The sequence below is a fragment of the Cololabis saira genome, chromosome 5 (genome assembly GCF_033807715.1).
Source record: "Cololabis saira isolate AMF1-May2022 chromosome 5, fColSai1.1, whole genome shotgun sequence".
Lineage (NCBI taxonomy): Eukaryota > Metazoa > Chordata > Actinopteri > Beloniformes > Belonidae > Cololabis > Cololabis saira.
The window spans coordinates 18,638,904-18,662,277 of record NC_084591.1 but is presented as its reverse complement, the minus strand read 5'-3'; the positions used below and the strand labels follow the sequence as shown (position 1 = coordinate 18,662,277).

Here is a 23,374-nt window from a genome sequence, read left to right as displayed (position 1 = left end):
CATGTTAGCCCCACAAGCTCAGAGGAAAGCAATCCCCAGCCCTTGTCTTTGTGCAGGAGTCCATAGCACAACGTCCTCATTACTAATGGGAGTCTTTGTTCCTTTTAGGCAACAGAAGAACCGATAGAATGTGCTCTCTTCTTCAAATTAACATTCTGCTCTTACCTCAGAGAGAAGTGGCTGGGGCCAACATCTTAAAGTGACACAAATTCAGACCCCAACTTTCAAAGCAGATATTGACAGGGAATAAATCCCCTACCTTAAAAGAAAAAATAAAGATCCCTGTGGCAGAGTCCTGCCTGAATTTGTCTTTGAAATGAAATTGATGTATATGTTTTTTTTCTGCTGTTCATAGCTCCTAACGCCCTCCAAGTCATTAATCTCCACCACTCTCTCCCTTTACAACTCTGTCAAATGCATGGCCACTTTTAGGCGTCATTTACACAAGTTACGACAAGTATCCAGTCGGAATGCAGGAGGGATTAAGTATGATAAAAGGTTGGCCAGTTTGTTTATGAGAGTTTACTTATGACCTGGATAACTCTGTCAGTACTATTGTTACACCTTTAGTAAAGAAACAAAGTTCACAGCCTGAGGAGGGAGGGTTTATATCTGAGCTGAGCCACCCTTTTGCAGCAAGTACACCAACTTGACTCTCCAGTTCACTCAAATCCCCACCACCATGCTTGTTTCAGTATTTCTGCTGTTGCTCTGTGTTTTTTTCATGATCCTCCAGCTCAAGCCTCGGAGGCCCAAGAACTTCCCACCAGGACCGCCCGTCCTGCCAATACTGGGGAACCTCTTGCACCTGAGCTCAGACAACCCTTTGAAAGACTTTGAAAGGGTAAGAAATATGCTGCAATAATTGATACTGTGCTTTAAATGCCTTACTATAGCACATATTTAATTATTAACATTTGAGCTAAAATGTATCTGAATGGTGAAAACAAATATGAAATATAAACTGAAATGAATTATGTTTATTGGAAAAGTAAGAACTCAACCAGGTCTCTCAGCATCTATTTTGCTTTGACTGTATATATGTGATGGTATACTCACTTGGTATGCACCCAACTATTACAGCATGTCATGTACTGTACAGTGGACTGGTCAAACTTCTATTCTTGATAAACAAAATCAACAAAATAAAAAACAAGAATTTCTTCAATGTGCACTTAGGAATTACAGGCTACTCTGAGACAATTATACTCATATTCTGTTTTCTATTTGCAATACATGTTATCAGTAATTTCATTCATTTCACATTTGGCATGTATCCAACCAGTTGTACAAGTCATGACGGTTTTCTGATTGCTTTTCATTATTAGCAAATAGGTGGGAGAATATTTTTTAAGAACATCTTTCTTTTTCTCTGTTAATGAAATTTAATGAAAGTAGCATTGCCCTGTTTTATGATTGTTTTCTAATTATTTCTTTGTCAAGGACTTCAAATTTGGTCCCTTAAAGTTATAAATAAAGCAAAATAGCAGTTTGCAAAGGTGCATCGTATGGTTTACTATCACTCAGTAGTTCAGGTCGCGGATGGGATGAGCTGGAACTATTTACTACCAAGTGAGTGGCAGAGGCTGACTGCTCTAAGAGATTTACTCCTCCCCTTCGCTGAGCATACCCAGATGCTCCAGAGCGACACACAGTCCCTATCCCTTGTGGTGCCTGCCCTTCTGGACCTGCAGGGTCACCTGTCTGAGTTCCCCCATACCCAGGGTTCTAGCTTCAAGGACCTAGCTTCCCTGGCAAAGAAGACGAAGGCAAACATGGACACGCGGTTCAGCTGCTTTCTTGATCACACTGACCCGAAGCGTCACAGGCAGCCGACTGCCATTCAGTTTCTATGAAAGCGCGCGTCGAGAGGCAGCAGGAGCAGGGCGTCAATTTGAAGTTGAAAAATCTCAACTTTATGCAAATGAGCAGCGGCGACGCCGAGGCAGCGTCCAATCACAGACCGGGATTCCCGAAGCGAGAAGCCTCAATGCAGATTGTACTTTCAAGTACACACAAACGTACACTCATTCATGTCCGTACATGAGCAGAGCTGTGCACTAACAAACTTATTTTATCAGGAATTAATATATTTCATCCAGCAAACAGACATTTTTGCTAATTTTACTGCCGTTTTTACCTGAACTGCTCATGTGAAACACATAACTGATGGTTGAGGGGCTGAATGGTCCAAATGATTTTATTTGCTGCATCGATCCAACGCAAAATAATTAAAAACCGTGCTTATTAATCCCAAAACACAGTTTAAACATCATGACCAAATCTGCCCCGACCCGGTGTTTCAGTGTTCACCGCAGACAAACTGCAGCTTCACCGGGTCCAACGGCTCACCGATGGTTGCTGTTGATCTGCAGACCGACCTTGTTAAGGAGCATCAAACTCACTCTTATCGATGCGGAAATAACGCTAAAATATAAAGAAGGTTTCCCAAAGTGTGATCCATGGTGAAATAGGAAACTGAAGATGTGCATGCTATATATAGATATGTGTAGGATATACACTTTGTTCCCTCCAGTTCTGCAGCGCAGCTTGAAACCCCGCCCACTGCAGGCGTCGGCAGTACATTCTGCTTTCAGTGTGAATCCACCAAGCAGCGCGACGCTGGCGTCACAAGATTTTTGACGCTTTCAGTGTGAATCCAGGGTGACTAAGTTTTCACCTCTCACTGCTGCTGCATGCTTCCTCGACCCAACAGTTGCACCTGAAGCACATTGAGGCGCTTCTGGGAAAAGCAGAAGATTACATTGCTCAATCGGTGCCACCAGTAGTAGGAGGAGGCTGAAGATGAGGAGCCAGAGGAGGAGGAAGAAGAAGAGTCCAAAGAGGGACCACAGAGAAAGCGGGCCAGATTCAAATTCTTGTCAAAAGCAAGCCGGCCATCCAGGTCCAGCCTGTCAAAGTCGTGTGTCAAGGAGGAAATGAGGAAATTCAAGGAGCAGCTGTCACAGCCTATAAACCAAGAGACTGCCCTTGAATTTTGGGTTGCACAGGGAGATTCTGTTTATCCAAGCCTTAAATCGATCAACTTGGATCTTCTGGCATGCCAGCATCTCAGGCATTTGCTGAGAGAGTTTTTAGCGCTTTCCTCAAACTGAATCGAGGTGGGTAGGCTAATTTTGCTAACAGCAAGCTGTTACTATTATTAGTACAGATGTTAGTGTGATATTTCTTTTTTGTCGTGAGACTGCACAAGGGGTAGTAAGCCCCCCCTCTAATTCATGTTGTTAAACATTGTTGTTTATATTTATTTAATTTGAGTTAAAGACCCAATACAGTATTTACAGAATTCATTGGTTGTCTTATTCAACTTATGTTAAAAAACTTCAAGCATCATGTTTGTTTCATACTTTCAACCTACCTCACTGCACCTCTGGGATTTGTATTTATTTTATTACTTTGTTTTAGAATGTTTGCACAAGTTAAAGATGCACTGGGGTTGTATGATGTTCATTTATTTTTTGGGCATGTCTTAGGCATGCACAATTTTAAGAAATAAAGACAATTGCCAAAGTATGTTTTTGTTCTTGACCTTTTTAATCCTTATAGTAGATCAGAAAGTATTTTCTGCTGGGTGGAAAACTGACTAAAACTGGACTAAAACCTTTTTGAGTTTTTTTCGACTAAAACTAGGCTAAAACTATCACATATAGAAATGACTAAAATGTGACTAAAACTAATAAGCATTTTTGTCCAAAAGACTAAGACCAAGACTAAATCTAAAATGGCTGCCAAAAACGAAACATCATGTGAGGGGGAGGGGCACATTTGCTCACCTCCTTGAACCACCACCTTACCGTGGTGGAGGGGTTTGAGCACCCGAATGATCCTAGGAGCTATGTTGTCCGGGGCTTAATGCCCCTGGTAGGGTCTCCCAAGGCAAACAGGTCCTAGGTGACGGGTCAGACAAAGAGCGGTTCAAAGCCCCTTATGAAGGAAAAAACAGCAAGGAAGTGTACGTCGCCCGGACTGGCGTTACCGGGGCCCCACCCTGGAGCCAGGCCTGGGGTCGGGGCTCGCAGGCGAGCGTCTGGTGGCCGGGTCTTGGCCCACGGGACCCGGCCGGGCGGAGCCCGAACGAGCGACGTGGGCCCGCCCTCCCGTAGGCCCACCACCCGCGGGAGGGTTCATAAGGGGAAGGTGCCGTGTGATTTGGGTGGCAGCCGTGGGCGGGGGCCCCGGCGACCCAATCCCCGGACGACGACTCTGGCTTTAGGGACATGGAATGTCACCTCGCTGGGGGGGAAAGAGCCTGAGCTTGTGCGGGAGGCTGAGAGGTATCGACTAGAGATAGTCGGGCTCACCTCCACGCACAGCCTGGGCTCTGGAACCCAGCTCCTTGAGAGAGGTTGGACTCTCTTCCACTCTGGAGCTGCCCATGGTGAGAGGCGGCGAGCTGGTGTGGGCTTGCCCATAGCTCCCCAGCTCAGCCGCCATGTGTTGGAGTTCTCCCCACTTAACGAGAGGGTCGCTTCCCTGCGCCTTCGGGTCGGGGATAGGTCTCTCACTGTCGTTTCGGCCTACGGGCCGAACAGCAGTGCAGAGTACCCGGCCTTCCTGGAGGCCCTGGGAGGGGTGCTGGAAAGTGCCCCAACTGGGGACTCCATCGTTCTTTTGGGGGACTTCAACGCTCACGTGGGCAGCGACAGTGTTACCTGGAGAGGTGTGATTGGGAGGAACGGCCTCCCCGATCTGAACCCGAGCGGTGTTTTGTTGTTGGACTTCTGTGCGAGTCACAGTTTGTCCATCACGAACACCATGTTCGAGCATAAGGGTGTTCATCAGTGCACGTGGCACCAGGACACCCTAGGCCGGAGGTCAATGATCGACTTTGTAGTCGTGTCATCTGACCTCCGGCCGTATGTGTTGGACACTCGGGTGAAGAGAGGGGCTGAGCTGTCAACTGATCACCACCTGGTGGTGAGTTGGATCCGCTGGCAGGGGAGGAAGCTGGTCAGACCTGGAAGACCCAAGCGTATCGTGAGGGTCTGCTGGGAACGTCTGGCAGATTCCCCTGTCAGGGAGGTCTTCAACTCCCACCTCCGGGAGAGCTTTGACCGGATTCCGAGGGAGGCCGGAGACATTGAGTCCGAATGGACCATGTTCTCCACTTCCATTGTTGACGCGGCCGTCCGGAGCTGCGGCCGTAAGGTCTCCGGCGCCTGTCGCGGCGGCAATCCCAGAACCCGGTGGTGGACACCGGAAGTAAAGGATGCCGTCAAGCTGAAGAAGGAGTCCTACCGAGCCTGGCTAGCTCGGCGGACTCCCGAGGCAGCTGACGGGTACCGGCAGGCCAAGCGGACTGCAGCCCGGGCGGTCGCGGAAGCAAAAACTCGGGTCTGGGAAAAGTTCGGGGAGGCCATGGAGGAGGACTACCGGTCAGCCTCAAGGAAATTCTGGCAAACCATCCGGCGCCTCAGGAGGGGGAAGCAGTGCTCCGCCAACACTGTTTACAGTGGAGGAGGGGAGCTGTTGACCTCGACTGGGGACATCGTCGGGCGGTGGAAGGAATACTTCGAGGATCTCCTCAATCCCACTGACACGCCTTCCGTCGAGGAAGCAGAGGCTGAGGATTCAGAGGTTGATTCATTTATCACCCAAGCTGAAGTCACCGAGGTAGTTCGGAAGCTCCTCGGTGGCAAGGCACCGGGGGTGGATGAGATCCGCCCTGAGTACCTCAAGTCTCTGGATGTTGCGGGGCTGTCGTGGCTGACACGCCTCTGCAGCATCGCGTGGCAGTCGGGGACAGTGCCTCTGGACTTGCAGACCGGGGTGGTGGTCTCTCTCTTCAAAAAGGGGGACCGGAGGGTGTGTTCCAACTACCGGGGAATCACACTTCTCAGCCTCCCGGGGAAAGTCTATTCCAGGGTGCTGGAGAGGAGAATTCGGCCGATAGTCGAACCTCGGATTCAAGAGGAACAATGCGGTTTTCATCCTGGCCGTGGAACGCTGGACCAGCTCTACACCCTCTGCAGGGTGCTCGAGGGCGCATGGGAGTTTGCCCAACCAGTCCACATGTGTTTTGTGGACCTGGAGAAGGCTTTCGACCGTGTCCCACGTGGCATCCTGTGGGGGGTGCTCCGAGAGTATGGGGTCGGAGGCCCTCTGCTGAGGGCTGTACGGTCCCTGTATGACCGGAGCAGGAGCTTGGTTCGCATTGCCGGCAGTAAGTCAGACCTGTTCCCGGTGCGTGTTGGACTCCGGCAGGGCTGCCCTTTGTCACCGGTTCTGTTCATTATTTTTATGGACAGAATTTCTAGGCGCAGCCAAGTGCCGGAGGGGGTACGGTTCGGGAGCCACTTGATTTCATCTCTGCTTTTTGCAGATGATGTGGTCTTGTTGGCTCCCTCGAGCCAGGACCTTCAGCATGCACTGGGGCGGTTTGCAGCCGAGTGTGAAGCAGCTGGGATGAGAATCAGCACCTCTAAGTCTGAGGCCATGGTTCTCGACCGGAAAAAGTTGGCTTGCACCCTCCAGGTCGGGGGAGAGTTCCTGCCTCAGGTGGAGGAGTTTAAGTATCTTGGGGTCTTGTTCACGAGTGAGGGGAGAACGGAGCGCAAGATCGACAGGCGGATCGGTACGGCGGCCGCAGTAATGCGGTCATTGTATCGGTCCGTCGTGGTGAAGAAGGAGCTGAGCCGAAAGGCAAAGCTCTCGATTTACCGGTCGATCTACGTTCCCACCCTCACCTATGGTCATGAACTCTGGGTCATGACCGAAAGAATGGGATCCCGGATACAAGCGGGCGAAATGAGATTCCTCCGCAGGGTGGCGGGGCGCTCCCTTAGAGATAGGGTGAGGAGCTCTGTCACCCGGGAGGAGCTCGGAGTAGAGCCGCTGCTCCTCCACATCGAGAGGAGCCAGCTGAGGTGGCTCGGGCACCTGTATAGGATGCACCCTGGACGCCTCCCTCGTGAGGTGTTCCGGGCATGTCCCACCGGGAGGAGGCCCCGAGGAAGACCCAGGACACGCTGGAGTGACTACGTCACTCGGCTGGCCTGGGAACGCCTTGGAGTCCCCCCGGAAGGGCTGGAGGAAGTGTCCGGGGAGAGGGAAGTCTGGGGATCCCTGCTCCGACTGCTGCCCCCGCGACCCGGATAATGCGGTGGACAATGGATGGACGAAATAAAAACACAAGAATATCTTCAACATTTATTTATGAATTTAAGGCCACTAAATAATACAAGCCACATGTTTATTATAAAAGTAAGACTTGAGCAATCTTGAGCAATCACTCTTGAGCAATCATACTTTTGGTTTCTTTCCATTTGCACTACATATTATGAGTATAGACTGGATAGAGTACACTGTAGGTCATGATTGTTTTCTGATTTCTTCTGTTGATAAGAAAATATGTAGGATCACTGTTATCAGTGTTAGTAAGGTTTGATGAAAGGTAGCATTGTTCTTTGATGTACTGTATGTAGCTCCAACCATTTCATGCCTTCACAGCATGTAGCCATATTGGCTTCTTTCTTTGTGTTTTGATGTTTACAGCTGATTTTATTGCTTTCTCTCCCACAAAGATGAAACTTTGTTTGTTGACAATTATATATATAAAGCACCAAACCAGTTTGCAAAAGTGTCACTTATGGTTTGCTATCAGTCATGGTTCTGGCTTTTTACTCTGCAAGTATTATCTACATGTAATTCTTCTTTCTGTTGCGCATTTTGTATGCTGATGATACCATTTTGTATGTCAAAAAGTATTACAGGTTGCTTCCTGTCATTGAAAAACATCTCTTTAATCAAAAACTTAGTCTAAGCCTTAAAGGAGCTTGAGGCTCCTTTTAAGAAATGAGACTCTCTAGCGCCACCCTTCACCACGACGGCCGTTGGGGGTACTGCAGCCAACAATGAAGCCGGCACGGGAGAACGGGGAGAACGCACATGCAGCGTCATTGTGCATGCCCATGTATATACATTAAAATGTATACAGATTTTTTTCATAAGTCCTGCCACAATCCGGCCTCAAGAGGCAGGATGGAGGCAGGATTTATGAAAAAAATTCGTATACGTTTCAAGTTTTCTAGTCATAATGTCAGATGAAGCGTTCCAAACCAAAAAGAATGAGCCCTCTAGTGTATCTCTCCGTTGCCTTGAACAGGCTGTGTGCTGCAAAATGTGCTGCAATTCCGGGCCGGAATTTCCCGCGCTGTCCTGCGGATGTGACGTCACATGACGCTGCATGCACGTTCTCCCCGTTCTCCCGTGCCGGCTACGCTGTTGGCTGCAGTACCCCCGACGGCCGTCGTGGTGAAGGGCGGCGCTAGAGAGTCTCATTTCTTAAAAGGAGCCTCATGCTCCTTTAAAAGGACCATCACATTTTCCCAATCCTAATATACACAGTAATTTGCAATCTCAGTATCTAAGCATAAACTTCAAGAGTCTACCACTTAATAACATTAATATATAACACAATGATTAGATATGAACCATTTAAACTAGATTGTGGCATTACAAGTTCCCTCCTCTGTGAAAGCAGAGAAAGTATTACATGACCCATACATTGCAGTTTTACTGTGTCTAGCTATTTTGATATTTTATTTATATTAAGACCTTTTAAAATGTATAATGCTTCAGACGGCCTGACATTTTTAACATCTAACATTTAATCTTGTTTTTCTTCCAGCTGAACAAATCTTACGGAGATGTGTACAGTTTGTTTATGGGTCCAAAACCAGCTGTTGTCATCAATGGACTGAAGGCCATGAAGGAGGCAATTGTGATCAAAGCTACTGATTTTGCTGGAAGACCCCAAGATCTGTTTATTAATGATGTCACCCAGCGAAAAGGTAAGGGAGTAGATGTGTTAATTAACAATCCGAATAAATACACTTAAAAGTGTAGTCTCTACTGCTGTTACTATCTCCATATATAAAAGTCCACACAAACCAACAGGCCACAAGGAGTAATAGGGAACAATATATCGCCCATCCTCATCTAGATTACAGGTACCCACGTGAATGTGTGCTTGATCCAGTCCACACTGCCATCAGCTCTGAGATGTTTGCATATGATGACATGTACTACAGGGATTAGATCAAATATCTGATTTAATGTTGCTCAGAGAGAAATCTGTATGTGTACATCAAGAAAACCAAATAGGTCATTGTTGACTTCAAGAGAATCAGAATAAGAGCACATGGTCCACTGGTCTTACAGGGGTTGGAGGTTCAGTGTGCAGTCAATGAGAAGCTCCTTGGAATCCAGATTGCAGCAGACCTCACTTGAGCTCTCAATACCACCCACAGTAGCGGAACATATCAGAGCCGGGCCGGGGGCCGGGGCATATGACCGGCCCCTTTGCAGCCTGGAGCCTCTCGTCTCATGCCGGGCTACTATATCAACAATTTACCACAAACTCACATTTTCTTGCTGACAGTGTGTGTCTGTGATTGTTCTTTTTCTTTTATTTATTCTAAAATAAATGACTATTGGTCTTTTTCCCCTCAAAAACAAGTTTCAAAAGGTTGGAATAAGAGTGATTTCAGGGAGTGTTTTCAATTAAATTAATAATTTCATTTAAACAATGACTGCAAGCGAGACAGTTTTTTTTGGTGGTTTTAAAAACAGACGTTATCCTGGATGTGTTTTCATCCCTGCACTCCAGATATTGAGATTTATGCTGTTAGTTCCCATCCATGTTATCTGCCCTGTTAGTTCACTTGCGTTATCTGCAGATGCTGCGTCTGTCATTTGCTCAGTAGTTGCCGGGCAACAAAACCTCAGTGCATTCAAGGATGAAATCTTCAAATTCCTGCGTCACTGCCAGATCAACAGTTTTTAATCAATTCATTAATTACTCTTTACTAAACAATTCATTTTCCCTTGATGATTAATACATTATATTTGAAATGTGGTTTGATTTAATCAAATCCAATTTCATTTCATGTGAATTAATTTAGTGATATTCATGACATGAATTGTTGTAGGATTGATCCTAGCAGATTACGGTTCAAGATGGAGGGAATTTCGCCGCTTTGCTCTGATGACCTTGAGAAACTTTGGCCTCGGGAAAACATCAATGGAAGACAGAATTTATGACGAGCTTCAATACACCATCAAAACATTGGAAAAGAGCATTGGTATGCCATCTAGAATCCACAGAATCCCATTTTGTGATGTGCTACCTTTTTTTTTAATGATCTTGTGTTTTTGTGCAATGGGACACTATACTGTGCTTTATTTTTCCCAGGTAAAACTCTGACTCCTCAGGTCATGTTTCACAATGCAGCCTCCAACATCATCTGCCAGGTTCTGTTTGATACACGATACGAGTATGATGATGAGATGATCAAAGTGATTGTTCAGTGTTTCACTGAGAATGCTAAAATAGTCAATGGACCATGGGTTTTGGTGAGTCAAAATATGTTTCAAATTAAATGAAAATCAAAACCAAATTCAAATCAAACATTATTTACTGTATAAAGCACCTTGTACCATAAAATGTAGGACAAAGCACTTTACAAAATAAAAATATGGCAAATAAACTAACTAAAATAGAAAAAGAAAAGTAAAATCAAATCAAACTTTATTTGTAAAGCACCTTTCATACAAAAAATGTAACACAAAGTGCTTTTCATAAAACATAAACATAAAATGTATTAATATATTAATAAAATAAGGGTGAGCATAAAACATTTAAAGGAGTTAATAAATGAGTCAGTTAAAAGCCTGAGATGGGTCTTGAGCCTCTTTTTAAAAACATAAACGTTCTCTGCGGCCCTGAGGTTAATATAAATATTAAATTTTAAAATATGAGATAAATAAATCAAACAATATAAACAAAAATTAATGAATAAATAAATAAATGAGACATAGGCAGTAAATACAGTAAAACAAGTGAAAGATGGGGCTAAATAGCTAAGAAATGCCAAATTAAAAAGTGAGTCTTGAGTCCATCCATCCATTTTCTATACCCGCTTTATCCTTTGCAGTGTCACAGAGGTCTGCTGGACCCCATCTTAGCTAAGGCGAGAGGTAGGGGTCCACCCTGGACAGGTCACCAGTCCATCGCAGGGCCACATAGATACAGACACACTCACACCTACGGGCAATTTAGAAGCACCAATTAACCTACTACACGTGTTTTTGGACTGTGGGAGGAAGCCAGAGTACCCGGAGGAAACCCACGCAAGCACGGGGAGAGCATGAAAACTCCACACAGAACGACCCTGCCAGGGAGTCAAACCGGGAACCTTCTCGCTGTGAGGCAACAGTGCTAACCACCGAGCCTTGAGTCTGCTTTCAAAAATATCAACCTTTTCGGCGGCCTTCAGGTCCCATAAACGTGGGACCTAATGTTGGAAGGCTGCCTCACCAATGTTATTGCATTAATAATGAGACGGGTTAAAAGGTGGGTACCGGAGGATCGGAGGGTCTACGAGGGTTTGTAGGGTAAAAGCAAATCAGCATGGTAAGAAGGTGCAAGACCATTCAGACATTAATAGAACCTCAAAATTGATCCACAAAGACACAGGATGCCAATGCAGTAATTTTAAAAAGGTTGTTATGTGAGTATTGTGTTTCAGAAATAATAAAGCTAAATCATTCTGGAAGAAACATACTGAGGTTGTCATCTCAGAATATCTCGGTGAAAACACAAATGTCCATACCTGGAGACTAATACAAAGAATTCTCCTTTACAGATGTATGACTGTTTTCCCATAGTTCGTAACCTGCCACTACCCTTCAGAAAGGCCTTTAAGAACTTTGAGGTAATGTTAAAATGATTTCTGGTGGTGTGCATGTGACTGAATTGGGCTTTTGAAAGCTGTATTTCTCATTGGAGTTGTTGTGAATACATGCTTTTTAAAAACATGTTTTTGTTCTGTTTTAGACCTGTGATAATATTGTAACTCATTTGGTGAAGGACCACAAGAAGACCAGAGTACCTGGAGAGCCAAGAGACTTTGTCGACTGCTATCTGGATGAACTGGATAAAGTGTGTGTGTGTGTGTGTGTGTGTGTGTGTGTGTGTGTGTGTGTGTGTGTGTGTGTGTGTGTGTGTGTGTGTGCGCGGGAGGGGGGGGGGGGTTATTTTGCAGATAACCCCCCCCCCCAGTTAAAAGTTGTAACATCTGAATGTATTACTTTAATTAATGGGAGCTCATGCAGATTTTCACTTTTCACTATTATTGTCCTTTTAGAGAGGCGATGATGATTCGTTATTTTCAGAAGAACAGCTCGCTGTATACGCTCTAGATCTTCACTTTGCTGGGACTGACACCACCTCCAACACCCTGCTAACTGCTTTTCTTTACCTGAGTAACTACCCACACATTCAAGGTATGCTTGAACACCTACACTTGCAACTTCTCCACATATTCACACGGACGGTCACATTCACGCTATCTCTCTGTCAGTTAGAGTTCACTCAGTAGAACATACAAGTGAAAAGTACATGTCTTGTTAAAAGCATTATGGAAGACATGCATGTAGTAAGGCAGCATCATGAGTAGATTTATGATGGGTCTTAAGACCATTGAGTCAGGAAGACATTGTGAGGTATTAGAGTCCTTTTTTGTTATTTTTGTTTGATTCCATTCTTTTTTCGACTTTTTTTTTAATGTAAATTGAAGTGCTTTGGATTGTATGAGAGCGGGTGAGGCAACAGTTTGTTTTATCTTGGTGCGTGTAACCGTTTTGGATTGAATTGTGCCCTATATTTGTCAGGGAGTGGTATGTGAGGATCCAGATGCAGGAGACCAGAAGGCAGGAGTTCCAAAAAATGTGATTTATTTATCAAATCAAATCAAACTTTATTTATAAAGCACTTCTCATACAAATAATGCAACACAAAGTGCTTAACATAAAACAAATAAACATTTAACTAAAACAAAACCAAAAATGCTGCTAAGCAGGATACAAAAACCAGAGCTTCAACTAGGATCAAAAGTACAAAAACGTGACGTGACACATGGAGGACAAAACAGTCCGGACCAGCAAGGAGCAAGGGAAAGACAAGACCAGATATACACAAGGGTTAACGAGACACAGGTGAAGACAATCAGGGCAGATGGGTAACAGAAAGGTCGAACCAGAACTGAAACACAAAGACATGCGGTGCGTACAAAATGCCATACTAAACAATATATACTCAAAAAGTATACTTAAGTCGGGCACACTTTTGAGTAAATATCAGTAGTGTGCCTATGCATTAATTCGGACGTATTACCAAATATACTCTATACAGAAGATAGCGCATTAGCGTTATTGCCAATGGTATGAAATGATATCCACTTCCTGTCTCCTAAGTGGGCGTGGTCGCCCACCCAGTACAAGATCTATACAGTCTAATATTTTTTTTCCCTTCCAAAAAGACTTCAATAATAACAATAACAGTATTATTAAGCAAAGAAGCAAGTTTTATTTTAGTTTTAAACTTCATTTTATCCGATGGGAAAACGACTTTGGCAGTTCTGCTGTGACCGACGACTCTGAGCAGAGCTATGAGAGCCAAATCTCGCGAGAGTGCGTTGCTCAGACAGAGACAGGTCTCAAACAAAGTTCATTTTCTCCTAATCTGTCGGTCTGAAAATTGCCATTTTGGTGTCAGAATGTTCAGAAGGTTTGTGGCTTTTGAGCAATGGGCTCCATATTCACTTAGGTTACTATGGGGCGAAGGAATTGGTAATAATCTGTGCTCACATTCACTTTTCCCATAGGACTCAATAGACTCAGGACCTGCTTCCTGTCTCCTAAAGGGGCGGGGGAGTGGGGAAACCCACGTGACACAGATACAGGAAACACAACCGTAGTGGGCTGTCTCGTTTATAGAACGTCTCTGGTATTACTCAGAGCCACACGGCACTTCCTGCCGTTGGGAGGGGGAGTTGTTACCATGGTAACAACTCCTGTCACAGCAGCAGTAGCAGCGCACCGCTCCGCTCTTTCCCGTTTATCCTGGCCGAGACAAGATGACATAATATAATATTATTATATACGAATATTATATTGATATAATATAATAATATTATACTTAATATTATACATGACATATACGTATCTGCACATCACTTAGCAACCAAACACTGCTGCATTGCATTGTGGGAAGTTTCTGCTTAGCTAGTGTCAATCAATCCATACTAATACATTTCTCCGGAATGAGTATGGATAGCGCATACTATTGTGTACGTACTAATGTTTCGGACGCACTAAAAAATCTCACATACTGTTTTTGCATACTCATTAGGGTGGAAGTATGGAATTTCCGACGCAGCTATGGGCTTCAAAATAAAACAGGAAGTGACAAAACCATGACAATATTTTACTTACTAATTATACTTTTAAGCCAGTTTTGTCTCGTTCACCATTCATGCTCTTTCTTCTCATTGTCATCTTCACAATTTTTAAATTATTTTTTTTATTTTATCATTAAGGTTGTGTACTAAAATACGTCAAAATGTCCACTTTGTTGCCCCAGAACGATGTCAGCAGGAGATAGACCAGGTGTTGGAGGGGAAGGATCGGGCCAGTTTTGAGGACAGACTCAACATGCCGTACATGCAGGTAAAGAGGGTGATTACAGGGTTCTCCTTTTAATCACTTCAATGACATCTGAGCAGCATGTTAGCTGGAGATCATAAAATAAAAAATATATAAATTTGGAGAATAATTGTAGTATCTGGGGTGATTTTGCCCAAAACATAGACTGGTAAAAATAATGGACGAAAGGATTAGTTTGCGTGACTTATTCTTTTTTCCTGAAGAGTGGATTTTTAGGCCTCTTGGTTTGTACAGCACTCAGCCTTGTTGTCCAGAAAGCTGTCAGGAACATGTCCACCAGATGTCAAAGTTGGCTGCAGCTTCCAGCTACTTTAGCCGAACCCCACCAAAATATCTGCAGAAGTGCCAGCAAATGATTACAGCTGAATATATCCTTTCAAAGGTCGATTTGATGGCTAAATCAAAGATTACTGTAATGTTCGGCTGACGCTGGGTTAGAACAAACGGCTGATTCCCTCGCTAAGCACATGACGATTCTCCTGCATGGCACAAAAAATGAACCCCCCTCAGAGTTGTCATGGGTGGGAAATCAAACAACTGAGACAAAAACTTTTTTTTTCAAACCAGGCTGTAAATATGTATATTTCTGCTCTAACGTTGGACATTTTAACGTGGGAGTGAATGGAGATTTACTCGCTAACAGTGGGGATGTGGGACATAGCTGAGATCTAGTAGCTTTTTTTACTACTGACTCAGTGACTTACGTCACCCTCGATTCACACCGAAAGCGTCAAAAATGACCTGTGGTGGCTCAGGACGCCTGCATCGCGCTGCTTGACAAAGTATGTTGATGCCTGACGACGCCTGCTATGGTCACGCAGGCGTCTGCCATGGCTTTCAAGCTACGCTGCAGAACTGGAGGGAACAAAGTGCATATAGCCAGGGGTGTAGCACCAAATTCTGGGCCCTGTACACTCTCAATGTCAGTGGGCCCCTATCCATGCCCGCGAGGTGCATGAGAGAGAAAAAAAAAAGGGGGGGGGGGGGGGGGTGTATTTATACAATCTACTACTATCAACTACAATAAGATCAGATTATATTGATGAGTGGTTCTGGATTGATGCACTTGGCCTACTTGTGCTCAAATACCTAAAACAGCTACATCTGGTTTGTGTACTAACATTTTGATCCATGACACTCGTGCAAATTTTGATGTAAAACATTCATTCTTGAACAGGAGAACAAGAGACAACTGTACACTCAGAATCAAATCAAATAAGCTACATTCCTTTTGTAATGAGAAGGTACAGTAGAAATGAACAGAAAAATATTGAGTTTCAATGTGAAAAAAATAAGTTGTGACTGGTTTCTGCTTTTTACGTCAAAGGCCTATGTCATCTTATCAATAGAGCCTGCAATAGTACAAAATGTCAACTGTCAAATTGTTTTTCATCTTGCAGAAAAAGAAATAAAGGCTTGCTGACATGACATGTAAAGATGTAATTTACATCCCACTAAATGCCCACTGACAGGTCTTTTTGTTTGCAAAGTCATTAATAAGATCTGTAAAGTCCAATTGTTTGACTAATTGGCTTTCAATCGACAGAATGGCAAGGCTGTTCAGTCTATCCTGGCCCATTGTTGATCTCAGGTAGTTCTTAACCAGCTTCAACTTGCTGAAAGCCCGTTCACCCCCTTCAACTGTGACAGGAGGTGTGCAGAAAATTCTCAAAGCAATACAAAGTTCTCCAAAAATGCTCTGTAGCTGCATCTTCCAGATGGCATTAAGGAGCTCAAGAGAGCACAGATTTTTTGGAAATGTAGCATCATATAAGGTGCCGAAGTATAGCACTTCATTTTCAAATTTTTGTGAGAGATCCATGTGATATATTTTCGCCAGTGCCCGGCATGTTGTTTTTATCTGCGCTTCATCATATAAGTCAGCTTCAGAATAGGTGCAAATGTTTCACATATGTTTGCTATGGTCTGGAACCTTGCACTCAAGGCACTAATGATGCTATCCATTGCAACAAAAAATATGTTGTTCTTGAATGCATTTTTGGCACTGTCTTCAGTAGCTGCATCTTCTTGTGTCATCTCATTTGGCATGCGTTTCCTTTTTTTCGCTTTCGTCTCTCTTCACTTTGAAAATGATCAGGGACGTCCATTGCTTGTGCTACTCTGCAAGCAGCGAGTCCCATCTATTACGAAGAGCCTGCATTTCCTCTTGTAGTGCCTTGATGTTTGCAGCCTCAACATCCAGAGAAATATCACCTGCCTGAAGAATCACATTTCAGTTTTCAATGCACTGCAAAATCTTTACCCACACAGTAAGAAGGACGATGGCATCAAAAGTCTTGAAATAACTGATCAAACCATTTGCCTCAGACTTGGCTTCACTTGTCAGACTGCAGGTGGCTAAGACACATTGTAGTGCCTCAAGGATGGAGGGCAAGTGAGCTGCCACAACTCGTACTGCAGCAATGCACTCCATCGAGTGTCAGAGAGACGATGAAGAGAGCATCCCGTCTTTTCTTTCAAGATTGCCCATCGCTCAGGGCTAGCACTGATGAAATCATAAAGACGGTTTACAGAGCCAAAAAATGTTGCGACTTCTGGACATGACTCAGCCGCATGGACACCAACCAGATTAAGGGTGTGGGAAGCACAGGGGGAGAATGTAGCAAGAGGATTGATTTTTAAAATCTGAGCTTGTACTCCTTTCACCTTCCCAGACATGTTGGCTCCATTATCATATCCTTGTCCTCTACAGTCTTGTAAAGGTATGCCATTGGACTGCAACTCCCAGAATCATTTCAGAAATTTCCTGGCCTGTCTTTTTGTGAAAATCTTTGAATTCAATGAACCTCTCAACTATCTTCCAAGCACCACTGTCTTCTTTGTCATGATGTACATATCTTACCAATAGCACGTTCTGTTCTGTATGAGATATGTCTGGTGTTGAGTCACATATGACATATGATGTAATATATTGCATCTTCTCTTTCTTTCAGGATAGTGTTGAGCACTCTCTTGCCACAGAGCTCAATGAACTCGTTCTGCGTGTCTGGACTTAGGTAGTGAGTTAAACGTGACCCTTTCTTCTTTTGTCTTACTTTTTCTAAGTGCTCGTGTAAGAGGGGATCATAATGGGCCAACAACTCAAGAGTTCCAAGAACATTGCCATTATGGACATCATCCAAATTTGAGGTTTTGCCTCTAAATGCAAGATTTCTTAAAGCCAAATGAAGAGTTGCATCCAAAAGCCTCTCTAAGATCTTGGTATGCTTCTCTGCTTCTGTCTGAAACTGTTCTTGAAGGTGCCCATCAACTCCTGTGGTGGCTACCAATAATGAGTGCTGAAGGCTTTTCCATTTTACATAGCACTGCTTGTGGGGAGTGTGTGTCTCATGTTCTGGGAACTTTCTATACATTTTTTTGCCACTTGATGTCTGATAACTTAAGTCCATCCTTGCTGTTCAGTGCACTTTTAGATGGCCTTGTCTGCTCATGTGAGAACAGAAGGCATGGGATGCAGAAGAGAGCCTTTGCACTGTCACTGTGAATCAACGAGTCCCTCCTAATCTTCTCACGCCCATTGTCTGACTTAACATATTGCAGATAGTTGGGAAATGCTTTGCCTTCCTTGTCTTTGGGTGCCACTTTGGTCAGGTCTACACTTTCACTCGCCAGTCTGCAAACTAGAGTCTCTCTCTGCTGAGCAGTTAGCTTGTGTGGCCACAGTCCTGGGTCGTCTGACAACAGCTCTTCTGCATTTCCCTCACCTGGCCCTTCCTTTTCTCTCTCCTCAGCCTCCTCACTACTCTCAAACACATCTACAAGCATGAAACACACATGATTTACGTTAGCCTCAAATTTATTATAGTCTCACATGTAATGATACATTGATGATAGTACTGGCTGCTGCTCATTTCAGTTGAAACTGCTTCTACACATGATTACTGGAAATAACTTAAAGTTGCGTCTAAGAGCTCACGTTGTCTCACATCCTCAGACTCACACCCTTCCTTGCCTTCAGCATCTGATGCAGAACTCTCTACATCTACAAGAATGAAGAATTGGTATTCGCCTCTTAACATACAAATGACCCAACCTACTTTTTAAAGCAAGCTCATTTAGTATTTCTAGAGCCATTTCAGTGCAAGAAACTGGTAAAAAATAATGAAACATATGGCCAAGCTATTTCCCCCTCCCCGGTGTAACTTGACATAGTTCTTATTTGACACTTGTTTCTGAATTGCAACCACAAAAAGCAAAAGCGCGACTGAGCAAGATAATTCAAAAACGGAGATGGTTTTAGAAGTAATGGCGAGAAAAGTACAGTAATCCCTGGTTTTTCGTGGGGGTTACGTTCCAAAAAGAACCCGTGATAAGTGAAATCCGCGGAGTAGCAACCTTTATTTTTTTTTTACAATTATACCAGGCTTCAAATTGCGGAGATCAGCCTTACCCCACCGCGACCTGAGTAGTTGTATTTGAACGGGAGAAAATGAAAAAGGGTTATGAAAAAAAATACAAGAAGTACAGTAAGACAAATTGTAACTGGCGCGTATTTCCCTGCTCTTCTGACTGCCGCTGCATCCTGACTTGCTCTGTAGTGTTTTTCTTCTAAAGCCCGCGGTGCAGGAGTGTTTTTTCCAGAGAAGAATATAGTTATGGGTAGTTGTTGTCGCTCTTTTTTCTTTTGGGCAAAAGGATTCTTATAAACCGTCATGCCACCATGGATTATATTTGAGAACTGTAATGAACGATTCATCAAAGGGTCCCGTTCTTGAGCTGCTCGCTGAAGCTCATTGGCCGTTCTCAGCATTGTCGCTAAGCGACCAACGTTATTGACACAGGCAGTGAAGAAGCAGGGAGACTATTTAGCTAATCAGAATGCAGAACACGATGCGCAATGCGAAGCAGCGAGACTGTGAAAGGTGAACCGCGTTATAGCGAGGGATTACTGTATAACTGAGAACAATAATTGCATTCTTGGTCAGAGATTTTGATTTCCTGGTGACAGATTCTGTGTCCTGGTTCTCAGATTTTGGATTCTGATTCTCAGATTTTGGGTTTTGATTTGCTTATATTTTTGGTGTTGAATTGACACTATAGATCTCTCCCATAGATTCTCATGTTGGCCCATTAGTTTTTTTCCACTTCTCAGGCACTTTACTGTTAACTCTGTGGCTTCCAGGAAGGCTAGCACCAACATGCTTACATCATAGGCCTATGTGACACTGGACCAGCACAGCAGTGGCTTCAATCCCAAAGTCAACGTCATTTTCATGGTTAATATGGCACAGAAACCTTTCAGTCAGGGTAATAATGAACATTAATTGGCACTGAAAAAACTGGGGCACACAAGACCAAATTAAAACATCTAACAAGTTTCTGTAACGGGTGGGAAAATTGTACAATTGTTGATTTTCCCACAGCTGGTATGATTGCATAAAGTGACTAAAGATTTCTTATTAGCAGTAATGGCCATGGTATTTCGCAAGGTGGCACTATAAGGACTGAAATTGTTTGTAGATATTTTATATATATAAATAATGGTATTTGCTTGAGATCTTTAGAGCCTGCACTATTTCTTCAGCACCAAAACTGTGTGTACTGTCTTTTCCTCCAGGCTGTGATCCATGAAGTGCAGAGGATTGCCAACACTGTTCCTCTCAGTGTCTTTCACTGCACTACTAAAGACACAGAGCTCATGGGATATTCTATTCCCAGGGTAAGGAGGCGACTTGTTTTAATAAGTTTTAGCTCGAGGTGCACCAGAGTTAAGCGTGTCCTTTAAGTTCTTTGTTCTTTTGGTTTCTCTTCAGGGTACATTGGTCATCCAGAATCTGACGTCTGTGCTGAGGGAGGAAGGACAGTGGAAATATCCTCATGAATTCAACCCTGAAAACTTCCTCAATGATCAGGGAGAGTTTGTCAAACCAGAAGCCTTCATGCCTTTCTCTGCAGGTACATGTGTAGAAAAATATCTAAACAGAAGAAACTAAAGAAAAGAAAACCAAAATCAAAACAGTATCCTAATTTGTGGTTTCTTCTGTGCCTCAGGGCCTCGGATGTGTCTGGGAGAGAGTCTGGCTCGTATGGAGCTCTTCCTCATCATCGTGACTCTGCTGAGGAGGTTTAAGTTCATCTGGCCTGAAGATGCAGGAGAACCAGACTTTACTCCAGTCTTTGGTGCCACTTTGACTCCCAAACCTTATTACATGAAGGTGCAACAGAGGTTAAAGCAATGACGTGCTGTGCAGATGCACACGAGAAACACAATTCCTGAAATAAATCCGCTGGAATTTACCTTTAAAAATCATAATTACTTGTCTATGCAGGGCTTTTTTATGTTCCTATTAAAAATTAATGACAGGGATGGGATCACGAATGTGGTGGGACACAGTTAGGTACAAAATCTACTTACTACTACTTAAATTCATTATACAGTACCTGGATTAACAAAATATGGATATATATGTATATATATATATATATATATATATATATATATATATATATATATATATATACACACTTTTCTTTAAGTTGCGACATGATACAGGTGTGTACCGATTTTGGTGCACGTACGTCAAACCGTATGGGGGGGCTTGAGGCACAAAGTTTTCTAGGGGGCGCTTTTGAGCCATTAGGCCACGCCCATTAATGCAAACCATTAAATATCAAATTTTTCGCCAGGCCTGGCTTGCGTGCAAAATTTGGTGACTTTTGGGGCACGTTTAGGGGGGCAAAAAGGCCCTCATTTCGTCGGAAAAATAAAAACGAGAACTCTTACAGATACAAAAGGGCCTTCGCACTTACAGTGCGAAGGCCCTAAAAATACAGTAATAAGTAAAATCCACATGAACGTCACAGTCTTTTGTTAGTATATCGATGACAGCTATCGCCACTCAAATAATGCATTGTTTTATTTTTTTGGCTTTTATCCCTTGAAAAATACTTTGAAGCAGTAGTAGTAGAAGCTGAAATATATTGTAGTTGCCAAAATAAGCATCATGGCACCACTTGTATCTTCTTGTTTAGATCGTTGTCATTAAATTAGTATTGTCAAGCGATTAAAAAAATTGAGCGATCCATTAATTAGGATCTGCAATTAATTTCTAATTAATCTTTTTTAATCTCACCTAAAAATTGCTGAGAAAAGCTCTATGCTTGAGGTGTTTTCCTTTAAATGTATATTTTGAAGCCCATGGCGTCGTCTGAAATTCCATACTTCCACCCTAATGAGTATGCAAAAACAGTATGTGAGATTTTTTAGTGCGTCCGAAACATTAGTACATACTCAATAGTATGCACTATCCATACTCATTCCGGATAAATTTATTAATATGGATTGATGGACACTAGCTAAGCAGAAACCTCCCACAATGCAATGCAGCGGTGTTTGGTTGCTAAGTGCTGCGCAGCCGGCCTGGCCCAGCTGGAGGAGGAGATGGAGCAGGAGGAGAAGCTCGGCCACACGCAGCAGCATCACGGAGCCGTCCTCAGCACGAAGCAGGCCGTCGTGGAGCCAAGAAGGTGCTGGTGGGAGAGACGCAGCAGTGGAGGGAGGAGAAGTCCTGCCTGCTGGGGATGATGTCCGCCCTGCGGGAGGATCTGCACGGGAAAGATGTGGAGATGGAGGAGTCGCTGGAGAGTCTGGTCCTCATGGTGGAGGATCTGGAGCAGCAGCTGGAGAACATGAACAAACCCAAACCATAGAAGAAGAAGTCTGTCTTCAGGAGGTTCCTGCAGATCTTCAGGAGAGACTCATAGACGAGCCCGTTCATGTATGTGTGTCTCCTGAGACGGAGAAAACTGTATAAATGATAAGATTAAACCTTTAATAGCATTCAAGTCTCTTTGTTTCTTTATTTCTTCATTTTTTAGACTTTTGTTCATGTAATTTGTCCATTTTGTAGATTGAATTTTGGGAGGAAAGGTTGCTTTTATTTCTTAATACACATCTTTTGGGCTTTTTTTAAAATCTACTAGTTACTCTTACTATTTACACTTACTATTTATGATTAGTTTAGTTGGTCAAAGCACCTGTCTAGTAAACACAAGATCCTGGGTTCAAATCCCAGCAGAGCCTCTAAACTCATCTGTCTTTGGATGAGAGAAAGATTAGAGATGATTCATTCATAGTTCAACCATGGTGGTGAAATGGGAAAAATGACATGTAGCTTAAAAAAGAAGAAAGGCACATTGAAGGTTTCTTAACCAAAGTTAATTCACACATTCTAGTCTTAAAGATCTTCTAAGAGATGTGGACTGCTTGAGAGGCAGGTCATGTCTGGTTCTTTTCGCTTTGCTGTTCTTCACTCGTGCCACAAGGTGGGGTACTCCTCCAATTCTTCTTGACCAAATGTGTATTTCTTTACGTGGTGTGTCTGACAGTCAGTTACTTTCCAAGTTTGACCTCCCTTAAAAAGGTCTCTACTTGGTTTGGGAGACTGTGCATGTAATTCAAGATGTTGTAAACCAGGCCTGGATCAAACAAACAAACATACATACATACATACATACGTACATACGTACATACATACATACGTACATACGTACATACGTACATACGTACATACGTACATACGCACATACGCACATACATACATACGCACATACATACATACATACATACATACATACATACATACATACATACATACATACATACATACATACATACATACATACATACGAAAAAGAAACATGCACCACGAACGCTGGTTAGCTCAGAACATCAGAGCCTGGTGCTAATAACGCCAAGGTCAATAGTTCAGTCCCCATACTGGCCAAACTGTTTACCACTAAAACTTGGGTTATTGTTAAATGTTTAAGATTATAAAAATTGTATTTTGACTCGTCCAGGGGTCTGCCTCTCGCCTGAAAATGA

General features: G+C 43.5%; 1 protein-coding gene across 2 annotated transcripts; it reads left to right on the top strand.

Annotated features, from left to right (window-relative positions):
* The first annotated feature begins 556 nt into the window (after nucleotides 1-556).
* Nucleotides 557-22,324, top strand: LOC133443843 (cytochrome P450 2F2-like). 2 transcript variants are annotated; one of them, XM_061721124.1, is made up of 11 exons: nucleotides 559-844; nucleotides 8,651-8,813; nucleotides 9,954-10,106; nucleotides 10,217-10,377; nucleotides 11,670-11,738; nucleotides 11,861-11,965; nucleotides 12,171-12,309; nucleotides 14,447-14,532; nucleotides 20,108-20,209; nucleotides 20,304-20,445; nucleotides 20,542-22,324. In XM_061721124.1, the coding sequence occupies exons 1-11, from the start codon at nucleotides 683-685 to the stop codon at nucleotides 20,727-20,729; spliced, it is 1,470 nt and encodes a 489-aa protein (XP_061577108.1). In that variant the 5' UTR covers nucleotides 559-682; the 3' UTR covers nucleotides 20,730-22,324. The 2 variants fall into 2 exon arrangements, with proteins under 2 accessions (XP_061577109.1, XP_061577108.1); XM_061721125.1 differs by lacking the exon at nucleotides 20,108-20,209 and having other exon boundaries at nucleotides 557-844.
* Nucleotides 22,325-23,374: the final 1,050 nt, after the last annotated feature.

Coding starts and splice junctions, on each gene's coding strand:
- LOC133443843 (XM_061721124.1), top strand. CDS start 683: ATGCTTGTTTCAGTATTTCTGCTGTTGCTCTGTGTTTTTTTCATGATC. Junction 10,107..10,216: donor AACATTGGAAAAGAGCATTG/GTATGCCATCTA, acceptor TATTTTTCCCAG/GTAAAACTCTGACTCCTCAG. Junction 10,378..11,669: donor TCAATGGACCATGGGTTTTG/GTGAGTCAAAAT, acceptor TCTCCTTTACAG/ATGTATGACTGTTTTCCCAT.